Source organism: Populus euphratica, unplaced genomic scaffold, assembly GCF_000495115.2.
Source record: "Populus euphratica unplaced genomic scaffold, PopEup_1.0 scaffold48.1, whole genome shotgun sequence".
Taxonomy (NCBI): domain Eukaryota; kingdom Viridiplantae; phylum Streptophyta; class Magnoliopsida; order Malpighiales; family Salicaceae; genus Populus; species Populus euphratica.
The window spans coordinates 28,952-49,218 of NW_011499879.1; the positions used below are offsets into that span (position 1 = coordinate 28,952).

The 20,267-nt window shown below is 30.7% G+C and overlaps 2 protein-coding genes across 3 annotated transcripts; one reads left to right on the forward strand and one right to left on the reverse strand.

Annotated features, from left to right (window-relative positions):
* Nucleotides 1–995: 995 nt before the first annotated feature.
* Nucleotides 996–5,728, reverse strand: LOC105128933 (probable protein S-acyltransferase 14). Of its 2 annotated transcripts, none has more exons than XM_011030791.1 (7): nt 5,302–5,728; nt 4,197–4,326; nt 3,889–3,980; nt 2,617–2,740; nt 2,450–2,535; nt 2,281–2,346; nt 996–1,512 (listed from the first exon to the last, which is right to left on the reverse strand). In XM_011030791.1, the coding sequence occupies exons 1-7, from the start codon at nt 5,488–5,490 to the stop codon at nt 1,384–1,386; spliced, it is 816 nt and encodes a 271-aa protein (XP_011029093.1). In that variant the 5' UTR covers nt 5,491–5,728; the 3' UTR covers nt 996–1,383. The 2 variants fall into 2 exon arrangements, with proteins under 2 accessions (XP_011029093.1, XP_011029092.1); XM_011030790.1 differs by having other exon boundaries at nt 4,080–4,326; nt 5,302–5,726.
* Nucleotides 5,729–16,921: 11,193 nt separating this feature from the next.
* LOC105128934 (cyclin-dependent kinase-like protein) lies at nt 16,922–18,695 on the forward strand. Its single transcript, XM_011030792.1, has 2 exons — nt 16,922–17,095; nt 17,248–18,695. The coding sequence occupies exons 1-2, from the start codon at nt 16,991–16,993 to the stop codon at nt 18,637–18,639; spliced, it is 1,497 nt and encodes a 498-aa protein (XP_011029094.1). The 5' UTR covers nt 16,922–16,990; the 3' UTR covers nt 18,640–18,695.
* Nucleotides 18,696–20,267: the final 1,572 nt, after the last annotated feature.

The following is a 20,267-nucleotide window of genomic DNA, read 5'->3' on the forward strand; positions in this document are numbered from 1 at the left end:
ATTTTTTTAATAAATCTGGATTGAGCTAGATCTTAATCTAATATGTTACCGTCTTAATATTAAAAAAAATTATTTAATATATAATTATCTTAATACTTTTTAAAAAATTATTTTAATGTGTGGTAGGATTTGAATTAATGGTTAAAATCTTTTTTATTTTAAAGCAAATTAGTGATGCCCTTATATATTTTTTTTAGCATTTAAAATTTTTTAAAATCAAACTTCCAGAGTATCACGTGTAAAAAGTTTAGTAATAATGTAAAGTGTTAGTTTTGCATCAGATGTTTCACAATGTTAACGAAATAATAATTTAAAAAACATGGTGGAAATAGAATATGATAATAATGTGATATGATAATATAGTTGAGGGATGAGAGAGGGAGAGAGGTTAGTGGTGGGGGGTGGTTGTGATTTGAGGATGGGGCGGTGGTTGTGGGATGGCGGTGGCAATGATAACAATGATTACGGAGGTGGTGGAGTGATGGGGATAATGGCATCATTTCTGGTCATGTTTGCCATAACAAACGCAGTCTTTAGGGCCATAGTTATGTGCGCTTTACAATGACCACCACCGTATGGATGGCTCTTGAGTCCTTGTCTCAGTTTGTTATCCGTAGATAAAATTTCTTGGGACTTTTGAGAGTAGGAATGGCGTGGGACGCCAATCCAGTTTGCAAGTTTTCTGTGAATACATTTTCACCGTCTGTCCGAGATTTCATGGTAGAAATTTCGCAGTTGCCCGATGCTACCCGAGTTGTATCTGTTTTATGTTTTGAAGTATCATGCATATAAATACGGTAATATTTATTTGAATTAAAAATATTTTTTATTTGAAAATTTATCAAAATAATAATTATTTTATTTTTATAAAATTATTTTTAATACCAATATATTAAACCAATATTGTAACACCATAACAAAATTAATTTAAAATGAAAAATTTAAAAATTTTCATTTTTTTTAAGAGACACTTTTATAATACAAAAACAAGTAAATACTATCTGTATATTATTTGTATTGAGCAAATCACCTGATTTTGCAGTTTGAGTAAAGATTGATTGACCAATGTTCCATGCATGTAGCCACTTTTCTCTGCGGTGAGAACTACACGTTCACGGGATAGTGAGCTCAAAACACATGTACACCTTTTAGAATGCCTTCATGAAGGATAATAGTTGAAAGGTGGTATTGCTAGAATTTGTTTTTCCCCAACTGCGTGCACTACGACGTTCCAAGAACAGCATATTTGTTTTTCAAAATGGACGCATCTCTACACAAATATACTTCCATGTTCCTTGTTCGGATCCATTCGAGCGCACCTCCTTTTCCAGATTGTCAAAGCCCTAAAAGACGGTTTAATATCATTCAACCTGATAAATGCCATTAGAACAGCTGGAGCTCATCCAAGTCTGGTCTTGTTGGATATTCAAAACCTTGAAGCACTTGCATGCATTCCAAATCCTCTTCTGAATAAGCAGGGATGAACCAGTATATCTTATCCGTCCCAAACACCTGACATAGAAAACAATACTTCACCACCGTGATCAGCATTTCACTTTGCATGCGTACCTATGAAACTTAATCCTACATTCAATAGCATGACCAATCATAGCAAACATGATCATGGGGAAGCTTTCGGAACATGTAAAAGCCGAGCCTAGAACCATGCACATGCCAAAGTTTGAATCTCATGTTATCGCAACGTTTTCTATGTGCAGTTTGACATACGGTGCTGGCAGCTTGGGAAATGTCAATGTCCATGTCCGCCCAATTGCTATGAGCAGATGGTAATTTTCTAAGTGAAAGGTGACTTCAACAAAATAAGAACATGGGTTGGGATGAATGTCAACAATTATGGGGACATGAACAAGCATGACTGTGATTAAGTAAAACTGAAACACACGACTGATTTCATCCAAACCTCAATTTATAGTTTTATCTATGAATCGATTATGCTGGGGAACGGAAGTGATTATGGAAATGTGTGATGGGAACAGTGTGGACTACATTACAATCCAAACCTCAATTCCAAGGAACAGTGTGGCCCTTGTGTTCATGGAATAGGTCTGTTCAATTGTGTAAATGTGTAATAGGTCTGCAATTACTTCGTGGAAATTCAGAATCAAGTGTGCAACTTATGCAGGTTTTTTCTGATCTAGCAGCACAAGCACAGTGTGAAAAACCTCTTTATATGATGAAATGGTTATAAATCAAAAGGTCAATGAGCAAGCATGCATATACAGTGGTTGGATAAAGATTAACAGAAAGACCAAAAGTAACCTGTTCAAAGTTTTTCCTTCGACCAAGGTCATAATGCCATTTAGGACTGGATTTCTTCTCAAATGCCTGAAAGAAAGAAGATGAGCTTTTAATCGATGCACTCGCTGGATGCCTTGCTAATATACGATTGTAGAGGGGGGGGTGGGGTGGGCAGAGCAAAAGGCATCACCTCAATGGTGGTGGTATTGCCTAATACCAATGATATGTGCATAATCAGGAAGCCCATAATACTCAATGCAAATGATAAGTTCAAGACTGAAATAATCAAAGCATAAAAATAAGGAAACAGAAAAGAAATGAAAATTGATACAATATACAGATTTTCATCCAACGTACCAAATGTGACAAAAGTGGCTACAAGGGTCTCTGGTGTTCCATTTTTTTCACCAACAGTTAAAAATGCTATAAACTTCGGCAATAACGATGAAGTGACAAGTGTTGTCACAAGAAATGTGTAAAACTGCATAAAGAAAAGGCAAACCAAATTAGATTGGGAGTTCATATCAGAGAATAGAAAATATGCTTGTAGCATGATAAGCTTAAAAACTAAAAAGCAGGGGATATAATAATTATTAGCAATCAATTTATGTCCAGACTCCACAACAGAAAAAACAGAGGGGGCGGTTATTTGCAAGAGAGCACAGATGACAAGAATGACTGGTGCTTTATATGCAACTCAATGGCTAGTTGCACCAGCCATCTGTAGATGAATTTAAAGCATCACATATCATGTTTTTTAGGGTGTTTGCAAGAATGTATTAAAGAATACTTTCTCAAGCATAATTCTCGTAAAGCAGCAAAAGCATGAAATAAAATGAGCCTGGAATTTGCAAAAGTTATATATGGAATAAAAAGTTATTTTCCTTCTTGGTGCTTGGAAGTTGCGAGTCTTGCAACCCTCAGAATGAAAGGACAGAATGAAAACAGAGAAAATGGAGTTATCAGAATGGCTAGGAAATCACAAGATTAATGGTCAGTGAAAGAGATAGAGCAAATTTATATAATTTATTCTGGAAGGTCAGGAAAGATGCTTTCACAGAAAGGAAAGTATAAAGGTATAATGACATAAAAATCTGATTTGGCACAGATAAGATCATTTATCCTGTATTTTTTAATACAGCTTTCAAGTGCAACAGACACCTTATAGGTGCCATAAGAATTTCACATTTATCTGCACAAGCTCCACCTTTATCCATGGAAATGGTCAGTTTCCATATAGTCAGAGCAACCTTTCTCACAAACATTTTTGTGATACTTAAGGGTGAGCAGGCATGCTGTGAAGATATGGGCATACAATTGATACCATCAAAAGCACTTGTCTCTCATTGCAAGTTGAATTAAAAGAATCAATGAGTCGAGACAAGGCTATAAACATATACACCATTTCTCATATGCTGATTTATGTTTTATGTCATATAGAAACTTTGTTTCAAAAATGATAAACCATAAATTAGCTGGATACAATGATAAGTCCATTCCTTTGATAGATACAATCTCCATTCCTACTCATACAATGATAAGTCCATTCATTTGATAGATACAATCTCCATTCCTACTCAGGCAGATGCATCAATATATCCAAGTTTTTCTCTATGATAGTTAACATACCAAGAAAAGAAGGAAATACTTGTAATTCAATGCCCCGACACAATTCACGACCCATACACAATGATGGTCCATTTTCAATATACACCTCCCGCCTGAAACAATTAACAAATGAAGCTACCTTTAGTTGAAATGAAACAACAGTTAGGCTTCTAGAAAAGAAATCCATGTAAACCCTAAAAAGAAAAACTCACAAACAGAACAGTGATGGCAGCGAGGAGGTTTAAACCAATTGCATTTTCGACAGACTCGTGTTCTTGGATTAGCTGGCTCACCAAGCATAGCTGACTGATTTAAATCTAAACCTGTACCTTCATGTGCTAATCCGACCAATGGATCTGCATCGCCACTCTCCTCATCTATTGATGGCCTCCAACTTGGGGGGACCCCACCAGGATCAGTCAGACAAGTAGTAAAGTAGCTCCACAATAGCATCACCAGCTACATAACCAAATCCCACCAACAGAAACTCAGTTTTATAGAGTTCCTTATACAGTTATTGGACAAACTCAATTTTAAATAGAGCACCATTACTATGTTCACTGAATAAGTTCACCTACATTATCTCACCCACTTAGAGTGGTGGCTCGCATGGAAGCACCCATTGTGAATGGATGTTATCCAGCATACATGGAAGCCAGTGGCAGCCAGCCACATACCTCGGTGGATAATTAGGTGAAGGAATAACACCCATCATTTTCCTTCCATATGTTGTGCTATACATGGGAGAGAAAGACAGCTTTCCAAAGTCCCACAACTCATTTTTCCCCAGATAATCCAATCCATACTACAACGTAAAAGGACCAATGAATAACACAACACTGTTCTAGATAGTGATGCACCAGTTAACGACCATTAGCAAACTGGGATTTGTGAGAAGTTCAATTTAAAGTCAACCCCACCTGCCTGTATGGAAATCAACAAAGCCAAGGAACCAGCAGAGAAATTCGTTGTTTGGTTGGTAAGAACTAGAGGAAACTGAGTTCAAATACAACTTCTCTCAGCAAAACGAAAAAACATGAACTGCATACAAGCTAACCAAAATCTATTCTGTGATAGCCAAAACTTAAATTGCATATAAACTGGTATGAAAATGCTATAAATGTGTGTGTGTGGCCGCTCAAAAGCCCTTTTTAGTTGCAATGGTAAATGTTGCTACATAACATTAAAAACTAGAAATAAATATCATAGTAAGGAAACGCACTTCGAAATCCATGTATATAATTTCATTCGTAGATAAACAAACCGGCTCGACGTACGCATTGGTTGCTTACATTTCAAAGCACGGTTACCATTTCAAGTATTGGCCTAAAAATTCAAGCTTTTCGTGCAATACAAATTAAAGCAACCATAGAACATCGGTAATAGCAAGCAAAAACACTAAACTTTCAAAAAAAAAAGGAAAATGTAACTTACCAAAGAATGGAACAAAACCAAGACAAGGAGAGCGACAAAAGAATCAAGGCCACCATGAAAAAGAGCGGGACCATAATTAGCTACAACAATAACATAATATGTAATCCCAATTATGCCAAGGACCAATACTATCATGATGGAACCAAGAGCTCGCAGTGCTGTGCAAAACTTGAACACGTTCCATGCCATAACCGCCTCTCCGGATTTCTGCACAATTTTCTTTTTATTGAACCTAAGAATCAGACTTTGCTGGTCACACCATGGAGATGATAAATGGGCTGGGGTTGGATTCTCTAGTCTTTTAAAATTAAGGTGAAGACTTGATCTCTTTTTCTTTTTTTTCCTCGTCCTTTTTGGGTGCAAAGACTTGGAAATTTTTATTGTCTGAAAATCGTGTTGTGCTCCGTTGGATGTTGAAGAAGATGGAGAAGAGAACATCCAGTGCGGACCATGGTCCATTATTTAATATGGGCTGCGTTTGACAATGGATTCTCTATTGGGCTTTAGTTTTTATCTTTGGTCGTAAACTCGCGCTCCCTCTAAATTTGCCGGGCAAAATTGTCGTCTTAGGTTTTGTCTGATGCTTGATGAGAGGGGAGGTTTTTATAAAAATAAATTATTATAATAATAATTGTTAATAATGTAAAAAATGGTTTTAAATTTGTTTAATATGTTGGTAAAACAAGATAGAAAATAGTTGAATTATACTAAAGTTTGGTTAGAAATAAATAAAAAAATTATTTGAACTTGTCTAATGAGAGAGAGTGGGAAAAAAACGTTAATTAGAGTGTGAACTCTACCCTTTCATGCCTTATAAGATAAAATTTATGGTGCAAGAACATATCCTAGGAGGCAAGCATAGTACTTCTTCTCTAGTAAAACAGTTGAGAATTAGAGAACATTTAGTATTATGGAACTTTTTATTTGATTAATTAAATAACTTTTGTTTTATGTATTAGCCCTGGATATAATTATGTTTTAAATTTTAATTTTATAGAGGCTAATATAATATATTTTTCATTTATTTTGCATGTGGAAATTCATCTTATAACAATTTTAATCAAATATCTTTTTTAAACCTGTTTGTTCTAAACCATAATTAAACCATAATTAAAAGTGTTTTATTTATTTATTTTTATTAAGTCATAACTATAAAAACTACTACAATATTAAATACATATTTAATTTGGAGCTTCATTGTTTATATAAACAATAAAGCTATTTTTTTATATTTTTTCTTTTAATCATTGCTTTTTTTATTTTAATTTTGTTCTTTTCTTTCCATTCCATCATCAAAAATTTTTCAACATGCATGATCGTGAATCTTGGCTCATTGAATTAGCCTAGGTACAAGTTAGATTTCAAATCATGAAACCTCTAGCTTATAATTAGACCTGTTAAGTTTGGGGCAGCACCAAACTTGAATGACCCTATATAATTTGGGTTATATCTAACTTTTGTATATTATTGTTTTAATAAACTCTAAAAGTATAAAATTAATTTGCGAACTTAGCCTTGTATTTTTTTTTATGACCTACATTTAAATAAATTATTTTTTTAATTTTTCAATATAAGATGATTATAGTTTAAATTCCCATAAATTATTTCTTAATTTTTCAATTCAGGATAACTATATCACACTTCACATTTTTTTTTCATAGCTCACAGCTACATAATTTTTTTTTAATTTTTCAATATGATTACACTATACTTTATATCTCTTTTTTTTTCCTCGTAACCTACATCAGCATGCATTGCTTTCAAAACTTTTATGCGTGGGGTATTAAAACGTTAAACATGATTTTTTTTATATTTTTCCAGGTTGATCTAGGGAAATGACCCCTTAATTGGATCAACACTTGAGCTAAGTTTGATAATTATGATCTCGGTTGTCTTTAAATTAACCAAATTAACTAGATCACATCAATATAACTTTCACATGGTTTATTTTTTAAACATAAGCTAGTTAATGAGTTAGATCGAGATGGGTTTTTTTAATCAATTTCATCTTCTTCTTTTTTAATCTTTTCCTTTGATTTTTTTTTATTGGTTGACTAGGTTGTATTTGAACAAATCAAGTCGACTGGATCATTTTAAAATAATTTTTACATGGTTTAATTCAAAACCTGAGTTAGTTGATGAGTTAGATCAATGTGGTTTTTTCTCATTAATTTCATCTTTTTTATATAAAAAAATTGTCTTTGGATTTTTTTTATTAGTTGACAAAACTTGAATCAATCACATCAACCGGATGATATCTAGATAATTTCTTCATGATTTAATTTTATATATGAGTTAGTTAATGAGCTAGATTGAGAGGGTATTTTTTTTACCAACTTCATCTTCTTTTTTAATTTTGTTCTTAGAATATTTTTATTGATAGACTATATTCCATTTGAACCAATTAAGTTGATTGAGTCATATTAAAACAACTCTCATATAATTTAATTTTTAACTTGAGTTAGGTAAAAAGTTGGGTTAAAAAAAATTTTATATTAATTTTATATATATATATTTTAATTACACACTTTATATATATATATATATATATATATAGTACCGTTAGTTAGGTTATTTTAAACCAGTTAAGTTAATTGAGTTATATTAATATAATTGTTATATAATTTAATTTTAAAGATAAGAATTCATATCAAAATTTTTCATTACATTATTTATTTTTAATCAGAACTGCAACGGAGCACAAATTGTAAACTAGCAGGTTGGATATGGAAAATGTTGTCTAGGCATATAATTGACGGGTACATTTAATCACCGTCCTTGATTCGTGGGAATCAGGTTTCTTAAAACATGGTGATTAATTTGTGTGTGGGCGTGCTGCACGACAGTCGACACGATCCATCACTCTGCTCGTGCAAAACGTTATAAAGTTTAGAGCGAACCATATTAAAATAAAGTTATAAAGTTTGCTGACCATATTAGTAAAAGCTGTTGTGCATTAAAAAAAAAATGTATCATAATTATACCTGGCATTGGTACTTTTTGCTCCCTCAATTAAAGATCATTATTTTAGGAGTTCTCGCAATAAAAATCCAGGCAGTATCATTCATGGTTTTTATTCCAATTCAACGCCGTTAAAATTTATTTCATTTAAAAGAAAGCCAAACAAACTAATTTAATTGTAAATATATATATAAAAAAATTTAAATACTGTAAAATTGTTAGCAGAAAACAAATTCTGAAAAAACTTAGTACTAAAATGATTGTTAAAGTAGCATAACAAAATTGGGTTAATGGTTAGTGGATTTTTTTCTAATAATATAATATTTATTATTATAACTGTGGTTGTTTTTTATAGTATTTTTATTTGAAAATAAATTAAAATAATATTTTTTATTTTAAAAATTTATTATTTATAATTGTATATAAAATGATTTAAATATATATATATATATATATATATATAATTTAAAATAAAAAATATATATTTTTTAAAAAATACAGACACTCCTCCAGATCAATCGGTTAAGAATCGATGATCCTCAATATTGTTGTAACAGTGTACAAGGGTATGCGCATGCGATCCCTGGTCCCATCCTTGTTTGATGGTGGTGTTTTTGTCCGGACTCACCATATATCTAGCCCTGGGTACTATTTGGAAGTATATGTTTATTTTTAAAAAATTATTTTTAATATCAATATATTAAAATAATTTAAAATCCAATAAAAAATTTAAATATCACAAGATATAATTTTAAATATAAAAATAATCAATTTATTTACCATATAATCAAGGATAGGTTAAAGGCTTATAAAAAAATTATATAACCATTAATTTTAAAATTTTTAAAATTAATTAAACTATATATAAATTGATTTAAATAACTATATTAATTTTTTTAAAAAAGAGGATAGGCTGAGGGTAGAGTGATCCCAGTCTATCTGTACAGTATAATATAGTGTAAACGCATGCAAGAGTAGACGACAACATGGCTACAGTCTGCTGGCGCTAAATAAATAAACGGTCACCGCTTAAAAGAGGGGCACTCTCTTTCCCAGTCGTCTTATTTATTAACTTCACACGCAAGACTAGCCTCCCTCTCCTTCACTCTGCAGTAATTTAATAATAACAATAACAATGCTAATGATAATAACAATAATAATAATAATTATGATAATATTAATAATAATAGTAATAGCAATAATTTATAATAATAATAATTGTTATAACAATAATAATAATTATTATTATAATAGCAAATAATAATAATTATTATTATTATTATAACAGTAAATAAAAACAATAATAATAAAAACAATAACAATAATGATAACAAAAATAATAATAAAAATAATGACAATGATAATAATAATATTACTTATTATTAATAATAGTGATAATGATAGATGTAATGATATTAATAATAATGATAGTAATAACAATATCAATGATAATAATAATAAATTTGATAATTTTAGTAATAATAGTGATAATTCATCATTCGATGCTAGATTTATTTGAGATTAAGTTTTATTATTTTTTTATATATAATATTTTTAGTGTAATAACCTGATTTACAAGTTTAAAAAATTTATATGGTTTAATATCTTCTTTTATTTTTTGACTTCTTATCTTAAATAAAAATTGATTATTCAAGTTTTCTTTAAATGTATTAAAAAACTAATTTTTATCAAATTAATTTTTATATAATTTTATTAAAAACTCATGTTAAGTAAAAATTTAACACAGGAAATTTTAAAATTTATTATTTTATCCAGGTTTAATAGTATTTCAAAAAATTCTCAAACTCTTAATTTTTATTTTAATGTTTTTAAAAAATATTTGGTCATGACAAAGCACATGGTTAAATAGAATAGTAAATATTATCTCGCTTCCTTGTATAAGAGGAGAATTCCACATGTGCGAGGAATAAAAGGTTTGTACTTTGTAGCCTTGCACTAAAATCCCCCAACACTCGCGACCTCAAGAATGACGAATTAAAAAATCCATGAATGGGCATAGTGTGGCTATAATTAATTAACTATGACCATAATGGCACCATGTCACACGCTGCCTTCGTTAGCATTATTTTTGTGACCTCGCCTCAAACCATTTGTGGCTTGATTTTATCAGAGAGGAGCTTCATTGACGTACCGGAGTCGCCTTAAGCATCTGGGCTTGACGGTAATGGATGCATTCACACCTTGATCTTGGGATTTTTTCCATTTTCATTTAAAGATCAAAGGAATCAGTCTTTCCATCTATTTAGAATGTTGACCACGCTGGAGACTCCTGCCTCGGTATGTGCTCTCTGGTCCAGCTTTAATGGCAGCAAACGACTTTAAACGCCAGGGTTACCGTCCAGAAGGGACTTTGCAGCAAAAATTAAATTGTCGTGCCAGGACTCTGACCCAGCAGAGAGCTTAATAGCCATAGATTTTGGCTGACTTTTATTATGTCACAGGGAACCACTATCCGAGAAGGACACCTAAAAATTGACCTGCCCGGCCATATGTACTCAACGGAAGCTTTTCTTTCCTGTTTCATCTGGATCTTGGTTCCGTGCGGGCCTACTCATCTGTGTGAGTTATGGAAAGAGTCAAACACTTCGCTTTCTTCCTTTTACATTCTTCATTGATTCGTTTGGCAAGTAAGTATTGTACGTTTGATCTTATTTTTTTTTAGATTAATGTGGGTGTCCGGGCCAGCTTGCGCGCACCACGACTAATTCCACGGGCCCTAAAGTTAACGACCATGTAAGCCTCCAGTGGCCATCATATGAGCAACCAAGAACTCGAACTTGAGACCATAGTGGGAGCAAACACCTTGATCCCAAGTCCTTACTACTTGACCACCACCTAGATGGTTCGTTTGATCTTACTTTGATAATAAAAAAGGAGGAGAATGAAAAAGAAGCCCCTCCGGAAATCATTCAATACAAAATTTGGAAATCCCCGGCTCACCTGGAACTAGCAAAATATATCTTCATGGTCAGTCAATTTTCTCCTTGAGGTACGAGGATGGTTGTTGTGAAGTGTAAATCCCAAGTTGAAATTAATTAGAGAAAAAAAAAGAAAAAATAAATCAACATTTATGGAGTAAGGTCAGAATAAATAAATAAATTAGAAGTCAATCTACCTATTAATCAAGTTAAGAGATAACAAGTAAACTTGCCCTCAGAGTTGGCCAACATTCACGATATATTTCATGTGATCTTACGACGAAAAGCTGACTTTAACCCTTTATAAGTGTTAACTCAATTTTCCACCAGAGGTAAAAGAGCTCTAACACGTGAGGTGAAACTAATAAAAAAAATTTATTGGAGTGATAAAGATTTTCTTTGTAACAAAATTCTTATAGTCAGAGTTTTGTGACGAAGCTCATAAATAAAAGAAAAAATATAGAAAAAAATTAAAAATAAAACAAAAATATTCCGATTTATTTAGAAATTTAAGTATATTACTCGAATTTCAATGATGAAATTTCTCATTAGAATTGGAAGAGGAGAATTTAAACTCTAAGTTGAAATTAATTAGAGAAAAAAATAAAAAAAAATCAATATGTATGGAGGAAGTTCCGATCCGTTATTTGCGATGAAGAAGTTCGAGCTAGCACCCGGGCTTTAATTCAATGCATCCACCGACCATCGTCCCTAAATAAGTTAGTTAGCTGAGTAGCTGACATCGATCGAATGATAATATGAATTCGCTTGCTCATTTACTGCATAGCTTAGAGTAATACCATATTCTCACAGTGCTGGCAGGAATTAATGAGATGAAGTTGTAGAAAACCTTCATTAAAAAATGTTTAATTTCCTTTGTTGATTTTTTTTTTTTGTAACAATGAATACTATGATGCTTCAGTATTATCAAGTGAAAAACATGTAAAAAATTAAGAGGATAAAATATTTATTTTTTGTATGTAGAGAAGAGATGTGTTTTTTATGTGCAGTGAAGAGATAACAAGTATAATTTTCTTAGATAAATAATTTTCCAGATCTCTGGATTTATTCCTCCTCTCTTAAAATCAGAGAATACATATATTGAAAACATCTAAAGAAATATTTAAGAGAAAATATTATTCATTAATAGTAATAAATAATATCATGCAGTAATAGTACCTCCTCTCTTAAAATCAGAGAATACATATACTGAAAACATCTAAAGAAATATTTAAGAAAAAATATTAGTCATTAATAGTAATAAATAATATCATATAAATAGTATTAATCAGGTGAGACAAAGTAACCTCATCAAACCAAACCAAGGAAAGAGAGAAAAATGAAGGGAGCGAGGGGGGGACGAGGAGGGGGAGCTACTTCGTAGTTCAAATGAGTTGAAGAAATACTATTTATTTGCAATAAATAGCCTAAACACCTTTTCTCTCTCCTACTAAGAAGAGATGAGTAAGAGAGAGAAAGGAGGGGTGAAGCTTGATCCGATTGAGTCTAGGGACTTGAAATTTACTCTGAATAAAATCTGTATAGTAAATACTATTTATAAATAGTAAATGAGATTATACTAATCTAAGTGACGAGAGAAAGAAGGATGAGCGGGTGAAGCTCAGCCTAAATAATTATAAATAATATGATCGAGTTTAGGACTTGTTTTGAACAAATTTTGCATAATAAATACAATTCATGAATAGTAATATATTATTTATAAATAGTGAATAAGACTATTTCGGAGTAAAAAATGAAAGAAAAAGATAGAGAAACGGAGATGAAGCTCGGTTGGACAAAAACACAATCAAGTATGTTGAACTTGATTGGGCTACGACCCACCCGAGGTTTTTTTGTTTTGTATCTTCACCGTGCGATCTTGAATAGTGTACTACGTTTTGTAAGAGAATGAAATAAATAAATCAAATTGTAGTAATTTATTACTTGTGCTTGGTTATTGCAACTTCACGTTTGATTTTAGGATTTGTGTGAGATAAATTAGTAGTCATATATATATATATATGCAGGCATCTTTTATATAATATGGGAGAATGCTTCAAGTGATAAAAATAAAAAGGCTAAGGCTAACTAAAGTTAAAGAAGATTTTCCACTTTATAATCCCAATGGCCAAAGTGCTCTCCTTTCTCAATAATTCGTGGAGAAGTTTCTGGGAGGACAGCATAAATTCCAGTTCCCCGTGGGAAGGATTCACTTTACTCCAGTGGGTCTTTGATCTAAACCTGCACCTAATAATTCATGATAAAAAACTGAAATTCTAATTAAAATTTTAAATTATCACTTTCAAAGAATTAGTGGACTAGAGCACAATAAGCACATGTTAAAGATGTTACATCTTATCGATTCTTTGGAGACACCCCATATAAATAAAAAAAAAAAAATGTTACATGCTATCGATTCTTTGAAATAAAAAAACAAGAATGTAGTTTTATATTAATTTTATATTAAAGTAATAAACTAAAACATTTTGACTTTTCACTATTATCTTACTATTATCTTGTATTCTAGCTCTCCTATTATATATTCTTATTATATTTTTCATAAAAAAAAGTTTATTTTAATACTTGATGTTTTCCATTTTTACATGTTTAGTCCATGTAGTTTTAGGGTTTATTTCATTTTAATTCTTAAATTTTATTTTCATCATGTTTTAGAGATAAAAGAGAAAATCACTGGGAAAAAATAAAATTTTTTAAAACAATTACAAGAGATTACAGGAGACTGAGTTTATTTTAGATAATAAAATTCAATAAAAATATTTTTTTTTCTTTTATTTATGTTAAGAAAAAGTATATTGGAGTTTATATAATTTTTTTTATTTAATTTTATTTTGAGTTAGAGTGATTAAATGATGTTTTGGAGTTAGAAAAAGGATTATTGAGGTTTTAAGGATACTTTTAAAGCGTTTTAGATAAAAATAAGTTAAAAATTTATATTTTGGACTATGCAAGTGTGATCTTATGTGTCTAGACATTTTTTTACATTGGCTTTTCTATTTGTTTTTTAATTATATAATAGTTTTTTTCAAATAAACTCATTAAAATGTTATTAAAAAATGATTGACTATGTCATAGTTTTCAAATAAAATTAGAATTGTTTTTATAATGTTAACAATTATTTTATGAATAATTATATATGAAATTGAAACTATTTATTCTTTTATTCTTTTCATATAGAGGATGAAAATTATTGAGACATTAATTTTGTTTTTTTTTTTTAAATTTCTTTACATGATAAGTATATTGAGAACCAAATTTTTTATTAAAAAAACATTGATGGTAAAAAAAGAAAGAATAAATGAATCCATAACAAAAAAAAAAAGAATTGTCTAAAAAAATACAGTTTTTACTATTAAGTTCAAATCATTTGAATTCTATTTTTTCTATTTTAGATATTTTAAATTTATATTAAGAAGACCAAACTTTTAATAAAAAGAAGAGTCATGACTATGTCAAATAAAAAAATACATAAAAAAGACATGATTTTGACTTAATAATTATGTATTTTTCAGTTAATAATTTAAATTATTTAAATTCTTTCAAATATTTATATTAGTTTCCATAAAATCTAATAAAAAATAATACTATGACAAGGCGCTGGAAAAAAACTAGTACCTCTGAAACCAACTTAAATTTACTATAACTTGATATTATTTTATCGTGTATATAAACTCGATATTAACATATATAAGAGTAAGTGATTTTGTTGTTTAGTTATCATCTCATTATCTAATTGAACAAGAGATTGGAAAGACAAAAAAGGATTTTATGAAAGAACAAAAAATCAATGAACGGAAAACAAATTTGCTCGATGATAAGTGATATCTAAGAAATTTTGGAGGCACTTTGAGGTTCCTGCTTATACTGTTTTCTTATATATTGTTTGTGATAGATTAACTTTTTTTATATAAAAAATATTTAAAAAATTAAAATTTAAAAAAATTAATTGAATATAATTGTAATGCTTGATTTAAGAGTAATATTTATAATATTAATTATAATACTAATAGTAATATTTATAATAAAAATAATATTATTTTTAATATTAATAATAATATTAAAATTACATGACTCAAGTTTAAATCAAGAGGCTTGGATGCGACTCTGATTGCAAGGACGTGTCATAAAAATATGATAACTAAATAGAAAAAAATAATATTAAATAAAAAAATTAATTGAAAAGAAAAAAAAAAGCAAAGCACTATTACAATGAATAGTGCTTTACGAGGAGGGGTACAATAAAATCTTCTCATAAGATTACAATAATCTAATAAAAAAATAAATAAAATAAATTATGAAATTTAATTCCCAATCAAATCGACATTAAAAAATAAAATTGAAAGAAAAAATAACAAAGAAAAAAATCTGAATTAACAGGGTTAACCCATCAAATCAGGATAACCCACCAAATTAGGATAACTCACCAAACTTGAGATTCGTGACATGAGAGTGTGATGACTAAATAGAAAAAAAAATAACATTTGAGATCTAAATTAAAAAAAAAAAGATTAATTAAAAAAAAGGCAAAAAAAACCTGTAACTAACAATATTTTTTTTCAAATTTATTAATTATTTTATTAGTAATATTTATTATAATAAAAATAATAATATTCTTAATACAAATAATAATATTTATAATATTAATAATAATATTAAATTCACATAATCCAAGTTCAAGTGGATCTAACTACAACATCAATCCCAAAAACCCTAGATTTCATGCAACATCATACCTAAAAACATTAGATATGAGTCTGACTATAAAGGTATACCATGGAAATATAATAACTAAATAAAAAAAAATTAATATAAAAAATAAAATTAAAAAATATTAATTGAAATAGAAAAAACAAAAGAAAAAAACAAAGCAAAACACTATTTCAATAGATAGTGCTTTGCGAGTAGGGTTTGGTAAAATCCCCTCACGAGATCACAATAATTTAATAAAAATAAAATAAATAAATTATAAAATTTAATTTTTAATCAAATTAATATTAAAAAAAAATTAGAAAAAAAAATCAATTAGATTAATCTACCAAATTATGTTAACTTGTTAAACTTGGAATTTATATCTTAAAATCTGTTTCATATGAATGTAATGACTAAAATATTTTTTTTTAATATAAGTCAATTAATTCAAATAAAAAAATTAATTAAAAAAATAAAAATATTAATATTTTTACGTGCAATTCACAATAAAAAACTGATAAATAAAAAAATTAATTAAAAAATAAAAACATTAGTATTTTTATGTGCAATTCACAATAAAAAACTGGTATATATAAAGCTCTTATAATATCTTTTTCACCAAAATCTAATCACAGAAAGCCATTTTTTAGTATTATTGAGCTTGGTAAATTATTTAAGTTTTTGATAATGTAATAATAATTGTTTTTAAAATATTTTTTATTTATAATATATTAAAATAATATTTTTTTATTTTTTAAAATTTATTTATAACATTAATGCATAAAAATAATTTTATTTTATTTTTTAAATAAAAACATTTTTTAAAATCTTAGTATTTACTAGTAATTGATCACCATGATTACAGGACGAATAGGACACAACCTTAGAAAATGAAAGAAAACGAAAAGAGACTGCAACTGATAAGAAACAGCTGCATGTACCATATCCTAGATTATTTTATTTTTTTTATTTAAATAAAAAACATCATATACATCCACCTATATTACTAGATGGACCAGTCTACTTGGAGTCCTTGTTAAAAAGAAAACTGCACAAAACAATGAGCTTGATAACAAATAAACATGGCTCCTTCCTCTTCCTCTTCTCCTTCTTCCTCTAAGTCTCCTTCCTCTCCTCCTCCAGCGCCAACAGTAGTTCTCCCTTTTCAAAACCCTCATATCACACCTGTAAGTAAATGATGGGGAATTCAAGAATTATTTACTTTAATTAATCGGAACAAATGGTTCAGTACTTAAGAGTTTGCAATATTTTCCTTCTTAATTACCAGTTTTCTTAACTTTGTTGCTGTTGTTTGTTTTTCTTTTAATTGGTGTCGCAGATTCAAGAGTGTGAAAAAGAAGAGCACGGAGATGAATATAGTGAAGAGAGAAGCCAAAGTGCTACTACCAAAGCAACACCAGCTAGTTTTATAGACAAGATACCGACGCCAAAGCTCCATTCAAGATCACCTCCCAATGACACAAACAGCAAGCAAAGCACCAAGAAACGACATGGTGATAGCACTAATGGAGATGACGGTGGTGGTTCAATTTCTTGTAACAAGTGCCATCCACATGCAAGAGAGAAGATTTCAGTTGTTCCTTTGGACAATACTGGCTTAAACAAGCATTCATCTATTGCAAGTCCAAATGGAATTTTCAAGTCCATATTTTCTTCACTGACTAGGAAGAGTCCAAAATCCACTGGTGATGCCCCAATAGCAAGAGAAGAGCAATGGAAGACTGCTGTAGCTGAGCTATCTCATAAATTGATTCAAGCAACAAGAAAGAGAGATGGCGCGCTTCTTGAAGCTTCAAGGCTCAAGTACTCAATGGCTGAGCTTGAAAACAAGCTTAGCATGCTTGAAATTTATTGCCATGATTTGAAGTCTGGACTTGATGAATGTAGCAGTGACAACCCACTTTATCGAGGTGAAAAAGGCTACAACATTCATCAATATCAACAAAATGGTCTTATGGGGGTCAGTGATAAAGTGATGATAGAGCAATTTTTGGTTTCAGTATCTGAAGCTAGGTCCTCTGTTAGGCTATTAAGCAGGTCACTCACTAGGCAACTAAGGCACATGGGAGTTAGAGTATATGAGAGAATATCTGCGTTGCTTCAACCTTATGATATAAAGATTTCATTATATAAGAATCCGAAAGGTGTGCTCTTTTGCCTTGAGGCTTTGTTGAACAAAGCTTTCTTCGAAGATTTTGAATCTGTTGGGTTCCAAAGGAATTTCGTAAATCAAATATTGAACCCAATTGATAGATGTGAAGCAAACTACGCGTCATTTAACGTGCTTAGAGATTTGACATGGGAGGAGGTATTGAATCAAGGGACAAGGCATTTCAGTGAAGAGTTTAGCAAGTTTTGTGATAGGAAAATGAGTGAGATTGTGGCTATGTTGGGGTGGAATAGAGCCTGGCCTGAGCCATTGTTGCAGGCATTCTTTAGTGCTTCTAAAAACATGTGGTTGGTGCACCTTTTGGCCAATTCGGTGCACCCTGGCATGCCAATCTTCAGGGTGGATAAAGGGATGAACTTTGACTCAGTTTACATGGAGGATATGGGTGGAGACCGGGCAAGGAAGTTGGTCCCAGCGATGGTTAGGATCATGGTGGCACCTGGGTTCTATGTTTATGGTAACGTGATAAAATGTGATGTCCTCTGCAGGTACTATAATCATAATGTTAGTAATGATAAGGGTTTAACCCCCTCTCCTTAGGGTTTCGTTTGATCCAAATCTTGAATATTTTGATTAGTTGGTACCGATACTTTCTTCTTCCTGTGTTAATTGCTATGGGGTGATGGCCACCAGCAAATATGTTGCTGGACATCTTTGTTTTATTTTAATTGTGGTTAATCTTTATTTTAGGTAATCGGGAATTAAATATTTATTTTAGTGTTTTTTTTATTATTATTGGGAATTGGATTTGTTGCTTAGAAACGGGGTAGTTCTTTTTTTATTGTTTAAAAATGTATTTGATTTGAAAAAGGTATTAAATTAATATTTTTTAATGATTTTGATATGTTAAAATTAAAAATAAAAAAATTATTTTAATTTTTTTAAAAAGATATATATATTTAAAAAATATAGTACACCAGCAATATCAAACATGCAAGTCTTAATAACTTGATGGATGGAATAATTAAAAGACAGAGAAAAGATCCAAGTGGATTAAATGCTTCTCTTGTGACACTTTTTTGGATCTTGTATGGTTTGATTGTACAAGTTTTTATCCTGCCTGTGAAAGTCAGTTCCTCTCTGGCACAGCCAGCGCACGATTTTAAGGTCTGGCCGAAATGTCCAATTCAAGCATCACAAGCTGCTAAGGAGTTTGACAACAATTTTGTGTCATGTCCGCATTCATGCGTAGAGTCCCATCCATCCATCCATTCTTTCCTTCTTCCTTGTTTTGCTGTTCGCGTTTTTGGTGGTTTCAGAGGAGGCTAGCGAAAGCTTCATGCTCTGAAGCGAGAATGATTTTCACTTCTCCCTCGTAAATGTTATTCTTCTAGAGACGAGAGAGGATGGGAGAGTCAAATTCAGTCCCACCGCCTTTCTCAATCCATAATAATAATAATAATTTAAATCCATTCTTTCCTTCTTCCTTGTTTTGCTATTCACGTTTTTGGTGGTTTCAGAGAAGGCTAGCGTAAGCTTCATGCTCTGAAGCCAGAATGATTTTCATTTCTCCCTCGTAAATGTTATTCTTCTAGAGACGAGAGAGGATGGGAGAGTCAAATTCAGTCCCACCGCCTTTCTCAATCCATAATAATAATAATAATTTAAAAAAAGATGACTTCGTAAATCGTAATGCTTTTTTCTGAAAAGAAAGAAAGAAAGAGAATTCTTGGGCAAAGATTTTGCAGAAAATATCAAGGGAGCAGGGACCGTAGTTCATAGGACCTGTGCACATTCCAGAAGAAGAGAGGTTGCCTGGCCCAGATGGTCCTCTTCATCATATTTTACCGCTATGGTCCACAACAGGTCAGGAATGTCGACCTGGGTTGATCTTAGTCAACATAAAAATACAAATGGTTATTGTTGTAGTTTTAAAACTCGACTCGGAAATAGACCTAGAGCAATGATAGTGTCACAAGTCAAGAGGGTTAACCTGAGTTGATTTAAATTAACATAAAAATAAAAGTTGCTATTGTTATAGTTTTATACCTCATCTGGAGGGAAGCAGGTACAAGCCTTGCATCATAGATCTGGAAGATGAACCTAATTTGACCCGAGCCAATGTATAGATAAAATCATAAAAGTTGTTATTATTAACATTTTAAAATTTGAATTGGGAGTTAACCCCGGTCAAGGCCTAAGTAACAGGTTACGGTGGTCAACCTGGG

Coding starts and splice junctions, on each gene's coding strand:
- LOC105128933 (XM_011030790.1), bottom strand. CDS start 5,490: ATGGCATGGAACGTGTTCAAGTTTTGCACAGCACTGCGAGCTCTTGGT. Junction 4,327..5,301: donor TGGTTTTGTTCCATTCTTTG/GTAAGTTACATT, acceptor TTGGTTATGTAG/CTGGTGATGCTATTGTGGAG. Junction 2,741..3,888: donor AGTATTTCCTTCTTTTCTTG/GTATGTTAACTA, acceptor TTCTTTATGCAG/TTTTACACATTTCTTGTGAC.
- LOC105128934 (XM_011030792.1), top strand. CDS start 16,991: ATGGCTCCTTCCTCTTCCTCTTCTCCTTCTTCCTCTAAGTCTCCTTCC. Junction 17,096..17,247: donor AAAACCCTCATATCACACCT/GTAAGTAAATGA, acceptor TTGGTGTCGCAG/ATTCAAGAGTGTGAAAAAGA.